This window comes from Macaca nemestrina, chromosome 12 (assembly GCF_043159975.1).
Source record: "Macaca nemestrina isolate mMacNem1 chromosome 12, mMacNem.hap1, whole genome shotgun sequence".
Taxonomy (NCBI): Eukaryota; Metazoa; Chordata; class Mammalia; order Primates; family Cercopithecidae; genus Macaca; species Macaca nemestrina.
Genome location: NC_092136.1, coordinates 74,739,350 through 74,751,711, shown reverse-complemented (window position 1 = coordinate 74,751,711; position 12,362 = coordinate 74,739,350). Strand labels below are relative to the sequence as shown.

General features: G+C 55.2%; 1 protein-coding gene across 2 annotated transcripts; it reads right to left on the bottom strand.

Annotated features, from left to right (window-relative positions):
- Nucleotides 1-933: 933 nt before the first annotated feature.
- Nucleotides 934-11,568, bottom strand: LOC105468766 (serpin family H member 1). Of its 2 annotated transcripts, XM_011719104.2 has the most exons (6): nucleotides 11,396-11,541; nucleotides 9,939-9,982; nucleotides 6,739-7,394; nucleotides 4,881-4,979; nucleotides 4,541-4,773; nucleotides 934-1,940 (listed from the first exon to the last, which is right to left on the bottom strand). In XM_011719104.2, exons 3-6 carry the CDS (start codon nucleotides 7,358-7,360, stop codon nucleotides 1,638-1,640), a joined length of 1,257 nt encoding a protein of 418 aa, XP_011717406.2. In that variant the 5' UTR covers nucleotides 7,361-7,394; nucleotides 9,939-9,982; nucleotides 11,396-11,541; the 3' UTR covers nucleotides 934-1,637. The 2 variants fall into 2 exon arrangements, with proteins under 2 accessions (XP_011717406.2, XP_011717405.2); XM_011719103.3 differs by lacking the exon at nucleotides 9,939-9,982 and having other exon boundaries at nucleotides 11,396-11,568.
- Between the last annotated feature and the right edge of the window lie 794 nt (nucleotides 11,569-12,362).

Genomic DNA, 12,362 nt, shown 5'->3' with positions numbered 1-12,362 from the left:
GGAGTGAATCAGCTAGCCCTTCTGCAGACCCATGTACATCTTGGTGGCTACTGCTGGATTGCTCAGCCAGGAAAGGGGTCCCTTCCTGAATCAACAATCCCCAGGTCACAATCTTTGGCAGAGGAAAGCTGGAGGTGCCCAGAGAAAAAAATGACCTGTCCAAGGTTAAATGGCCAGCAGGCAGCAGAGATGGGGCTCCAGCCCAATATCCTCTGCTCCTCTGCCTCCCTGGCCACTGGCTCCATCCTGTGCATCCCTCTCTCTCCCTGAGTTATGGTGTCAGGAGCCCTAAGGACCATGAGGCATCCAACCGGAGGACTGTGTCAAAAGGGACTGTGTTGGGTACCTCCTCCTCGCCTGCTACAAATCCAACACTTCGGGCCACCTGAGGGTAAGGATCCCCACAAGCTCCTTCCAAAGCCCAGCCTAAAGCCAGGCAACTTACTAAATGTGTGCCTGAGTTTGTACCTGCGGCCCTGGATGCAGCATGAGGTCAGTTTGCAATGAAAGGCTAGAGGAGCTAGGCATAGTGGCTCATGCCCATAGTCCTCCCTGTAGTCCACTACTCTGGAGGTTGAGTAAGGAGGTTCGCTCGAGCCCGAGTTTGAGTCCAGCCCGGGCAACACAGTAAGGCCCACTTCTTAAAAAATGGTAACGAAAGAAAGGCGAAGAGGTTGAAGACTGGCTCCAGGTCCAGTGCTCTCATTCAGGCCCTGCAGCTGCAACTTCTCCAGGGCTGCCAGAGCCAGAACAATTTCCCGGGTCAGCACGGAGTGCACCTGCCACTTGGCGAGGTCTGCACAGTGATCTGCCAGCATTCCAGGGCCTGATATAAGCCATCAGTAGCAAGTCTGCCTTAACAGGAGACCTTGTCCCCTGGGAAGAATGGTGTAAAAATCTCCTGATCCAATCTTCTTCCACGCTTCAACAGAATTTCATTGGAAAAGTTTTATTGAAAAAAAAATTGTACAAATAAGTTCTTGGATTGATAGCAACAAAGGCTCATGTTCCCCCTTCCCTCCCCATCTTTGAAGAACTAAAAAAGGAAGAAACAAAAACAAAAAGTTCATCCCCACAATGCCAGACACGATGCTTCTCGACCAGAGTCTGCCCAGAAGCCCCTCCTGGGAGCTCTTTCTCCATCCGCCTCACTGTGGCCAGGTCATTCTGGGGGTGCCTGGTCCCAGGGGCTGCAGCACCTAGTTTTATAGTTGGGAGAGGTTGGGATAGAGCTAGGGAGGCAGCTGAGGTGTTTTGGCGTCAGGAGAAGAGGGCTGGCTGACCCCGCTAGCTCAATTTGGTCTCACAGGTGAGAAGGTACCTGGCTATAAATATGAACACTGATTGAGGCAGGCTTGATCTGGGACTTTGAGGGCAGGCAGGATGACTGTGGCCCAGGTCCCACAGGATGTGGAGTTTCCAAGCTCAGCATCATGGTATCTGGGGCCCATGTCCAAGTGGAGTGAATTCTAGCTGGGAAGGTCCGCTCAGGCACACGGGAACCCTGGTCTTTTTTTCCACCCCCACCCCATGGAGTATCCAAGGCTGGTACCTCACCTACCCCCAAACCCCAATAGCACCCATGTGTCTCAGAAGCCTTTGGCTGCCTCCTGCCATCCTGTGTGCACCCTAAGGCCCTATAACTCGTCTCGCATCTTGTCACCCTTAGGCCGGACCAGGCGCCCAATGAACAGCAGGGAGCCGCTCTGGGTGTCCCGCACCAGGAAGATGAAGGGGTGGTCGGCGTAGAACAGCTTGGGACTGCGCAGCTCCTCGCGCCCATAGATGTCCTGGTCAAAGGGGTTGCCGTCTGTGTCCAACTCAAAGGCGGTGGCGTGGAATACGCTGGCCAGGTACAGGTCCTTCTTGCCTGACATGCGTGACAAGTCGGCCTTGTTCTTGTCAATGGCCTCAGTCAGGCCCAGCCCAGCCAGATGTTTCTGTGGGAACAAGGAGGTGTGCCAGGTGAGGCCATGGCATGCCAGGCTCCTCCACCCTCAAACCCTCCACCCCATATTACCCTGACTGCTCCTCAGAGAGGAGAGAACTGCTCCCTGGCCACCTTCTGTATGCCAGGCATGGCACTGGGCACTTCAAACCACAGCTTTCTCAATTCTCACTGCAACCCTACAAGGGCTTCTAATCCCCACTTCACAGATGAGGAAGCTGAGACTCAGAAAACAAGTGAGAAACTATCCCAGCACTGCCCAGCCGCAGTTCAGGGACAGGCAGCATGGGCACCACCCAGGAGCTTATCTGAAATGCTCATGTCCTGACCCCAGCCCAGACCCCCTGAATCAGAATCTCTGGGATTGGGCATAGATTCCTTTTCACAAACTCCCCAAGTGCTTTCTTAGCATACTCAAGTTTGAGAAAGACTGATCTAAGGACAACTATGTCCACATCACTCTGGGGCTTAACACCTGTCCAGAGTGATAGGATGCCTGGAATTTGCTTCAGAATAATCGGATGCAGGGGGGAATTGGTGGGTAGAGATGGCTCACTATTGGCCGTGAGCTGATAATGCTTGAAGCTGGGTGATAGACACTTGAGGGTTTGTTACACTAATCTACTTTTAATTTATTTTTCCAATGTTCCATAGTAAAAAGTTAAAACACATACACAAACACACACACGCATCTTTCCACCGCCCTGCACAGCTCTTGGAAGCCAACCATAAGCTCTTTAACATATGACCTGTGCCTCCGTGGCAGCCTCCAGCCACATCCCTTGGCACGCCCCACCCCACTCTCCAGACAGCCTCACTGGACAGCTTATACCCTGGATGGCCATCCTGCCTCCCATTTGGGCTCTTTAGAACCCACTTCTTTCAGGAAGGTTTCCCGAGCCCACAAGACGAGTGGTGTCTCCCTGGACCTTCCTGTTATCAGTCTGGTGCTGCCTGTCTCTCTCACCTGGCTTGGAGCTTCCTGAGGGCAGGGCCCACGTCCAGGGCTCTCCCTGGCTCTCAATGCAGGAGAGAGGACAGTAAAGAGCTGTGGGCTGAGTAAATGGCAGGGCCCAGGGTTCTGCAGGATAACCTCCACCTCCCTGGCAAGGCCACACAGGAATTAGGCCTGAGGTCCTGAGACTCAGGGGGTCCTGAGACAGGCATTCGAGGTAGGCCCAGCTCTTCCCACCCTGACAACCTCACACACGTCATCCACCTCAAATTTCCCAACTCAATCTACCCCATGAACTGGGGGGTGGGGTCTCCACTGAGGGTTCCAGGAAGACACCAGAGGAACAAGGGGAGAAGGGCGTGGGACAACAGTCACTGGAGAAGGGGCTAGGGAAGGATCAGGCCCAGGACCAGGAGAGAGGCAGTGACCCCTCTCCAGGAACTCCCAGGGTCTACAGCACAAACCAGTACAAGCTTCACTTGTCCCTGGTTTGGAGCCTAAGCCCCACTTCATCTCCAGCTTTCTCTCTCCAAGCTGTTTGGGCAGCAAGTCTGGATCAACTCTGCAGGTGAGAAACATTTTTGGCATCCAAGGAAAAAATGACACAAAAGTTTCCTTTTTTGGGTAAGTCAAAAATCTCTCTCTTGATGACAAAAAGGCCGCTATTATTTTACCTTGAGGTCTAATTGCAACTCCACCACTTATGAGCCTGGGGAAACTTAGCGAGTCATTGCTTCTCTCTGAGCCTCTGCCCACTGCCCAGGGTGGCTGCAAGGGAGAATCTTGAGCACGTGTGTTAAGTTTCTGGCCACCCTAGATGACCCATAGCTACCAGTCTGATTATTGCATGGTAGATAATCCTCCAGCTTAAACAATCTATAACTGGGGGCACTTCAGACCTCAGAAGAAGTGCTGTGATCGAAGGTGAGCTCTGGTGCAAGATGTCTGAATTACTAGCTGTGTGACTTTGCACAGGTTACTTAACTTTTCTGAGCCTCAGTTTCCTTATCTCTAAGATGAAATTTATAGTCCTACCTAATAAAGTTGTTTTGAGGATTAAAAGAGTTTAATACATACAAAGGCTGGGTATGGTGGCTCACACCTGTAATTCCAGCACTTTGGAAGGCGGAGGCAGGCGAATCACTTGAGGTCAGGAGTTCAAGACCAGCCTGGCCAACATGGTGAAATCCTGTCTCTATTAAAAATACAAAAATTAGCTGGGGGCGGTGGCTCATGCCTGTAATCCCAGCTACTCGGGAGGCTGAGGCAGGAGAACTGCCTGAATCCGGGAGGTGGAGGTTGCAGTGAGCCGAGATGGCACCATTGCACTCCAGCCTGGGCAACAGAGTGAGACTCCATCTCAAAACAAAAACAAAAACAAAAATAAAAACATATAAAGTGCTGAGAAGAACGTCTAGCATACAGGAAGTGTTCCGTTATATTTAGCTGCTGGTATTATCATCATCTTCCCAAGGGCAGGGCCCACACCTCCTGTCCCAACTTCCCCTATCACAGAGCCCAGCACTGCCTGGACATCCAGAGGGTCTTGGGATAGACCTGCTGAATTGGTGAGTGGGCCCCCAACACCTCCCCCTGACTCCAAGCCCTGCAGGCCCCTGGGCTGGGCCACCCCTTACCTGCAGGTCATGGGTCACCTCCACCACACCCTTGGGCAAGGAGATGGCGACAGCCTTCTTCTGCATCTTCCCCATCCAGATCTTCAGCTGCTCTTTGGTCAGCAGCTTTTCAAGGCGCTCAAGAGGCTCCACGTGATGGGGCATGAGGATGATGAGGCTGGAGAGCTTGTGGGCCAGGGGCATCTCCACGATTTGCAGCTTTTCCTTCTCGTCGTCATAGTAGTTGTAGAGGCCTGGGAGAGGAGCGGAGAGGACACTGGGCACCCTGTGTGCAGGGGTCAGACCCTAACTACCCTTAGATCTCCACCCACCTTGACACCCTGCTCCTCACAGCACCTACCTGTCCGGTGCATCATCATGACACCCACGGTATAGGACCGAGTCACCATGAAGCCACGGTTGTCCACCATCTTGTGGTGGAATTTCTCATCCCAGTGTGCTGTAGTTGGGGCAAAACACAGGGTCAGAGACACATGGCCGCCCCCAGACACAATGACAGCCCACAGCCACCCCCAACTGCAGACCCTTGATTTGTCCCTGCCACAGGTCTTTGCTCCATTCTTCAGAGCCCAGCTGTAGAGCACCCAGCCCACAGAGTCCATGTTCCCAGCTTTGGGAAGGGGTCTTGGCCCCAGGACATGCCATCTGAGGATGCGGTTCCCTACAGTTAGTGCCTGGCTGCTCCCACATGAAACAGAATTTATTCCACCCTCAGTTCAGCCACCTACCTCTATGGCCACCCCCAGCTCTGGCACTTGTCAGATATTTTGGAAACATGCTCTGAGGTGGGCTTTCTACCCTACCTGGTACCTGAGGGATAGCTGTGCCCTGGGCAGGGAGTGCCCCATGACCACCCTTCATTTTTTTTTTTTTTTTTCTTTTTGAGATAAGGTCCGTCCTACTCCGTCCCCCAGCTGGAGTGCTGTGGTGCAATCACGACGCACTGCAGTTTTGAATTCCCGGGCTCCAGCAATCCTCACACCTCAGCCTCCAGAGTAGCTGGGACTACCAACATGTGCCACCACGCCTGGCTAATTTTTTGTAGAGATGGGGTCTCGCCATCTTACCCAGGCTGGTCTCGAATTCTTGGGCTCATGTGATCCACCTACCTTGACCTCCCAAAGTGCTAGGATTACAGGAATGAGCTACTGTGCTCGGCCCACCCTTCATTTTTCTCTGCAAGTTCTATCTCCATGACCAGAAAATCACAACAAAAAATATCTGAGAGTGGCCTGAACCCTGCCCTTGCTCACAGCCAGACCTGTGTTCCAATCCAAGCTCAGTCACTGACTCGGGGAGACCTCACCTCTCCTAGCTTGGCCTCATTTGTAAAACAAGGGTTACTTCATTCTCACAGCAAACTGTGAGAATAGTATTGTCTATGTAGGTACTCAAAAATATTTATTAACCCTACATCTAATCTTCAACTGAAGACAGAGGCATCTGGGCCTGAGTCCTGGCTTTGCTTCCTCCTCGCTGAGCCTGTTTCCTCACTGTGAAATGAAGGTAACACTGCCTGTCCCCAAGGTTGCTTTAAGGATTCTGGGTCTTGGTCGGTTATGGTGGCTCGCACCTGTAATCCCAGCACTTTGGGAGGCCGAGGTGGGCAGATCACTTGAGGCCAGAAGTTTGAGACCAGCCTGGCCAACATGGCAAAACCCTGTCTCTACTAAAAATACAAAAATTAGCTGGGTGTGGGGGGAGGCGCCTGTAATCCCAGTTACTCGGGAGGCTAAAGCAGGAGAATTGCTTGAACCTGGGAGGCCAAGGCTGCAGTGAGCTGAGATCGTGCCACTGCACTCCAGCCTGGGTGACAGAGTGAGACTATCTCAAAATAAAAATAAGTTTAAAAAAAGGATTCGGGTTCTTTCTCTAGCTCACTACTGAGGCAGAATGGATTATTAAATTTTATTCATTCCAAGATATAAAGGAGGAGCACTTTGACGAAGTTCGGTCGGAACATATTCCATGGAGTCCCTCTGGGGCCTCGGCTCCCTGAACCATTCCTTTACACACTACCTGTCTTTGAATCTAGTTTCCAGTCTGTACAAAACGCTCAGTGATAGTCCTGCCTCCCTGGGTTGTCACAGCATAAATGAGAGGCAGTGAAGAATGGAGCGCATGGAATGTCGTCCTAACTCTTATAGGGGGTCCTGGCAGGAGGAGGAAGAGGACCCCTGAGCGCACCCCCGACTCACGCTTGAAGAACATGGCGTTGACTAGCAGGGCGCCGTCCGTGCGCTCCACGTCCTTGGTGACCTCGGGCAGCTTGCCGTCTGTGGTCTGCGCAGCCCACTCGTTGATGGACTGCAGCGCGCTGCGCTTGTCACGGAAGTTGATCTTGGAGTGCTCGCAGTTGTAGTGCTGCTTGCTGCTGCGCACGAAGTCATCAGCGAAGCTCACGGAGCTGGGTCCGTATAGGCGGCTGCCCAGCTTCCACGTCACATTGCGCGCCGTGGAGTTGCTGAGTGAGCGCAGCAGCTCGCCCAGGCCGGTGTGCACCTCCTCGTCGCGCAGCTGCTCAGCGCTCAGCACTGCCTTGGCCTGCGACGCCGTGGTCGCCTTGCCACCCAGCGACACGAGCCCCAGCGACGAGGCCACCACCACGGGCGACACCAGGATGTTCTCCACTGCCTGGTCCTTGGCCATGGCCTGGTACAGGCTGAAGGCCAGGCCGGCGCTGCGCTCAGCAAGCGTGGCCGCCTTGGGACTCAACTTCTCTGCGGTTCCAGGAGCTGCTGCAGCTGCAGGTTTCTTCACCTCGGCGGTCAGAGCCACCGCAAGAAGGCAGAAGGCGCTGAGGAGCAGGAGGGAGTGCATGGCTGGGAGGTGGTTTTCGTGCACCACGGTGGGCCTGTGAGGGTTGCACAGACAGGGTGGTCTTGAAGCCCAAGGCCTTCCTCCCCCAACAACCACCCCCAGCCCTCTGGCTACCACAAGGCCCCTGGAGATGGGGGCAAGAGAGCCCACAGTCCAGGAATCCCAGACCTGACTCAGGGTTGCCAGCCTCTCAGAGGCTTCTGTGACCTCCCTACTCAAAGCAGCATTCCCAGCAAGTCACCACCAGACCACCTTATTGATTTCCTGCACTGGCCAGCCAACACTTCCACTTACTTGTGTGTTTATTACATATCTATTTCTGCTCCTAAGTAGGCTGTGGCCTCCAGAAGGACAGAAAACCTAGCCAATCTGGTTGCCACTATATCCCCCGTGCCTAGTACACAGTAGGCCTCAGCTCTTCCTGAATGAAGGTAAAACAGGGTCACTTGGCCAGACCTGGGGTCCTCATCAGTTTTATAGAGTGGTCAGCCCTGATCTCACATAACCCTGGGGGCCCTTTTTCAGTGAGAAAAAGCAGCAGCTGAGCTGAGAATCTGCAGGAAGCCCAGATGCCTGGGCAAGGGATGAGGGACAGACCTGGAGAGCTGCCCCGCCCCCATGCCTTTCTTTCTGCTCTGGGATGTTAATGAGTCACCGGTTGGGTCACTCATTAAATGGGGAGCCCAGATGCTTCACTCTGCTGCCCCAAGGGTGACCCTGAGAGTGTGTGTGTGTCCTGTGTCCACTCAGCCTCAGTCTCCCTTTTCCAGGCTGAAGGGTCCAGGTCTCCATGCCCAAGGCTTCTCTCTGGGCAGGAACTTGGAATGTCCATCTGCCCACGGTGCTCCTGGTGCGGATGGGAAATCCCCAGGACAAAAGCTCCTGAGGGACCAACTCCTTTGAAGACTCGGTGGGGGTGGGGAGGAAGCTTCCTGACATAGCACAAGGACAGGATACTAGGGAAAAGGGTGAGTCACACACAGCTCGATAGAGCAGTGACCCCCTCCCCCATCACTAGCAGCTGGCCAGATGTGCAATCAGCCTCCAAGGAAGCTGGAGCCATGTCAGATTCCATTCTGCCCTCCCATCTGACAGCCTCTGCCACACAGGCCATTTGCTCCAAGGCTTCAGGGTTGCCCTCAGGCCTCCTCCCCAAGCCCCAGCAGTAGCAGTGGCCCCCAGGACAAGCCCCAGTCCCCTCTCTGGGGCCTCCAGTTGAGACAGTCTCTGTTCCTGGGATACTTCCACACTCCCTCTCTCCCTTCAGGCCATTATCCTCCTCTACGTCATGCAACAGCAGAGGAGAGATGACAGCGCAAAGGGAAGGATAGAAGGAACCCTGATGGAAGCTGCAGTACCACTGCTCTGGTAGATCCCAACTTGTGGTCATCCTTGAAGAAGACCGAAATTTGAGATCCTGGTGGAAGACCCTCAGGACTCTGGCTGCCTGGGGACCACTGTATTTCTGGGAAGACTCTACTGCTGCCATCCCAAAAACCGGGACAGGTTCCCCATCTCCCGGGACTGCCACCCTCCTCGAAGCCTTGAAGGTGCAGTATAAGAGAAGCAAAGGGTCCAAGGGGAGGGAGGTGGGGAGAAAAGGGAAGGCCCAGAGATCTACAGATGTCTGGCAGGAGCGGGGAGATCTGAGTCTCACCCTAAAATGAAGGGGGGATCTTGGGGCCTAGAATAAACCCCAAGACACCTTCCTCCCAGCCCTGGCTCCTTCCCTGCCAGAACTGGAGCCTCAAAGGCAGAACAACCATATAATTTATTGTACAAACAAGGACACTTATAAAAGTAAAAAGGGCACTACTAATTATTACACCAGGATAATAGGCATATGGCCACCCTACTCAAAAGCCACCTCTGATCCGGACCAGTGATGCTGGAGCTCAGACCGCAACAGAGGCCACCAGCCTCCCTTCCCAGAGAAGGCAGCTGAAGAGCCCGCTCCCAGCCATGCAACGTGGCAGGTACCATCTTGACAGCCCCCACCCCCACCAGCCAGAACCTCAAAGGACTGGGAGGGGCTTCTCAAGCAAGCTCCAAATAACTGGTTTGGGATTCCTCAGGCAGCTTGCTAGGCCCGCAGCAGCCTAGCGCCTGCTCCTGGTGGTGACGTGGCAGGCAGGAAGCTGAACTGTCTCCACCGGCCGGCAGAGGGGGGCTTCCAGCCTGGGAAGCAGGTCTGATTCAGGTCCCTGGGGGTGCCACGTATTTGCCCGGGGACTCCAGGAGCCTTCTTGGCCTTAGTTCCCTTCCCATCTGCACATGGATCTCTGAAGGGAGATGCGCTACTGGGGAGAAGGGCAGCCCCATTAAACCCAGCAGCAGGAACGGGGAAAGGCAAGTTACTGCAAGCAGGCCAGCCTCCCACAGCCCAGCCCATCTCGCCACAGAGAAATGCCGGCCCTCAGGCCAAGGTTAGCTGAGTTACAGTCCCACAAAGAAAATACAAGATCACCTAGCCAGGCCTGTGCCCACAGCTAGTCGGACTGAGCAGGTTCTGGAAGGGAAAGGGAGGAGATGATGGGAGCCACCAGAGGGTCCCAAACACTTGAGAGGTCTAAAGTACCTGGAAACTGCCTCAGAGGGAGGTCAATGCCTGCCTTTTTCATTCTGAAAGAAAACAGAAGAGTGAAGAGGACGGGAGAGGGCAGAGGACAGATGGTGAGGAGGCCCCTGGCGCAGAGGGCACAACCAGTTCCCAATCTACAGGGCCCTTGGAGGTCAACCACCTCACTGTACAATGGGAGAAAAGAGGCCAGGGCAGGGGGCCACCCCAGGTCCCTTGGGATAAACAGGGGTCCGCCTTCCTAGCACAGGGGTTCTTCCTCACAGAAGCACAGATCCCCTCCGGAGGGCTGCATGCGGTGTCCTGTTACACAGCCAGTACAAAAAATCTCTGCTGGGATTCCCGGTGACAGAGGAGACAAAGGAGAGGACGGGAAGGGGGGATGGGTACATGAACCATCTGAAGACAGTAGGGTGTGGCCCCGGTCAGAATTCCGGAGAACCAAAGCCCCCCTCATTCTCCCCAGGCCTCCATCTGGGCCCTACAGCCCAGAGGGACCAGCCGGAAAAAAAGGAAGAGGAGGGGCTGAGACTCTGGGCCAGTCTGGAAGTGCATTCATTGTCCCTCCTGCTCTCCAGCCACCTCAGGAATGTTTCTAAGCTGGGGGGCAGGGAACCCCAGCCTCTGGAAGTTAGACTCTGCAGTTTAAACCCTGCAGTTACTCCAAGAACCCGGTGGCAGTGGACAGAAGGAGAGACTCAAATCCTTCTAGTCAGCCCCTTCATCCCCAAAGCAGAGCAGACCCTGCTGACCCCTACTCCCTTTTTCGGAGGGTAGGGAGCCTCGCTGGCCAAGTGTTTCCCTTGACTGCCATCATCCAGGCTGCAAGCTGCTGATGAGAAATTGAGCCACTGTCGCCCACTTCTATCAGAGCACATGGACCCCAGGAGTCAAGACTATTTCACCTCCTTTCCCACCACCCTACTACCTTCAGGAGGCTAAGATTCCCTCAGCAAGCCTGTGAGGAGGCTGGGCCACCAATCACTGCTGCCCCTGAGTCTCAACCATAGAACGGAAGTGACCGGGAACTGCGAGGCCGGCCTGTCCTCCCTACCCCTGCGGGAAAAGGCACCGGACCCCATCTCCTTCCTCCTCTGTGTCTTTCCGCAGAGGCTCTGCTCTCCGCCCCCAGGCCCCTTTACACAGCACCTATTCTCATCTCTGCCAGCACCACCTTCTAGGGATCCCTGCACTTTTTCCCAGTCCTCCGAGTGCACGGACTCCCACCCCGGCTCCTATCTCCGCCCTAGCCCTCAGCTGGCTCCATCACCGGGCTAGCCCTGGGCTCTCGATTCCAAACCCTCCAGCGGCCCACAAAGTGCCGGGGGCTCCAGTTTGCAGGCTCTGGCTTGGCCCCCAACGCTTCGCAGGGTCCCCTAGCCCTTCTCACTCACTCGCGCACCCCCAGATTGTTCGGCGCTCCCCCGGGCCGCACGCAGGCGTCTCCCGCGCCTCACCTGGGTCGGGCTGGGCTGGCGCCGGGACGTGACTCTCGCTCTCGAGCCACGACACGATTCTGCTCTTCGCCCGCTCCCCGGCTCCTGGGATCTATATATGGCAGTCCCCACCCCCTCCTGCCCGTCCCGAGAAACTTCTGGAAAGTTGGAAACGCTTCCGGAGGGCGCCCCAGCTCCGCCAAAAAAAACCAAAGACCTCCCTCAAACCTCCCCAGCCCCCGGCCCCTCCCTCTGCCGGCGCCTCCCGGTCCCTGGGTCCTACTGCCCCCCTCGGCGGCCCAGGCTGCGGGGCGCCGGGAGTCCCCACGGGGACCAGCGTGTCCTTCAGAGTGCGAGACTCCTCCCACTCCCAGGCTCTCTGCACAAGCTAGCCCACTCCTAATTGCACATTCCTTCAGGCACCCTTTTCCCCTCAGGGGCTCTGCTCCAAGCAGAGCCATCTCCCCTTCTCCCCGCTCTCCCCCATTTTCAAGCTGAAACATAATTGAGCCCTATGCACCCCTCTCCCTCTCAGGGGAGACGGTCACGCTTCTGAAGGCAGTGCCCTTCTCCATGCTTGTTCATTCAAAAAACCTCAACCTCAGCGATGGCCAGAGGGAGAGGGAGCCGACCGGACCCAGTACCTGCCTGGCACCCGGAAGGTTCAAGTCTTGGAGTAATAGAAGCAGAGATGCCTGGGGAACTTCAGGTGGTCTGGCTGGGCTTGGAGGAGTGCAGAGGAAGGAAAACCTGGCTCTCCACTGAGCAAGGTGCTGTGTGACCCTAAGCAGATTACTTTCCCTTTCTGGGCCTCTGTTCCCTTGGCTGTGAAGTGTGGTGCTAAGGCATCCCTTGCTTTTTCTCCCCTCTCTCTCCCTTTCTCAATCCTTGTCACCCCAGGCCCTCTCCCTATTGCATCCCCTCCCTGTCTGGGTCCCCTTCCACAGGCCTCAGGTCTCACTGTCAATTCCTACCCCACCCTCGAAAA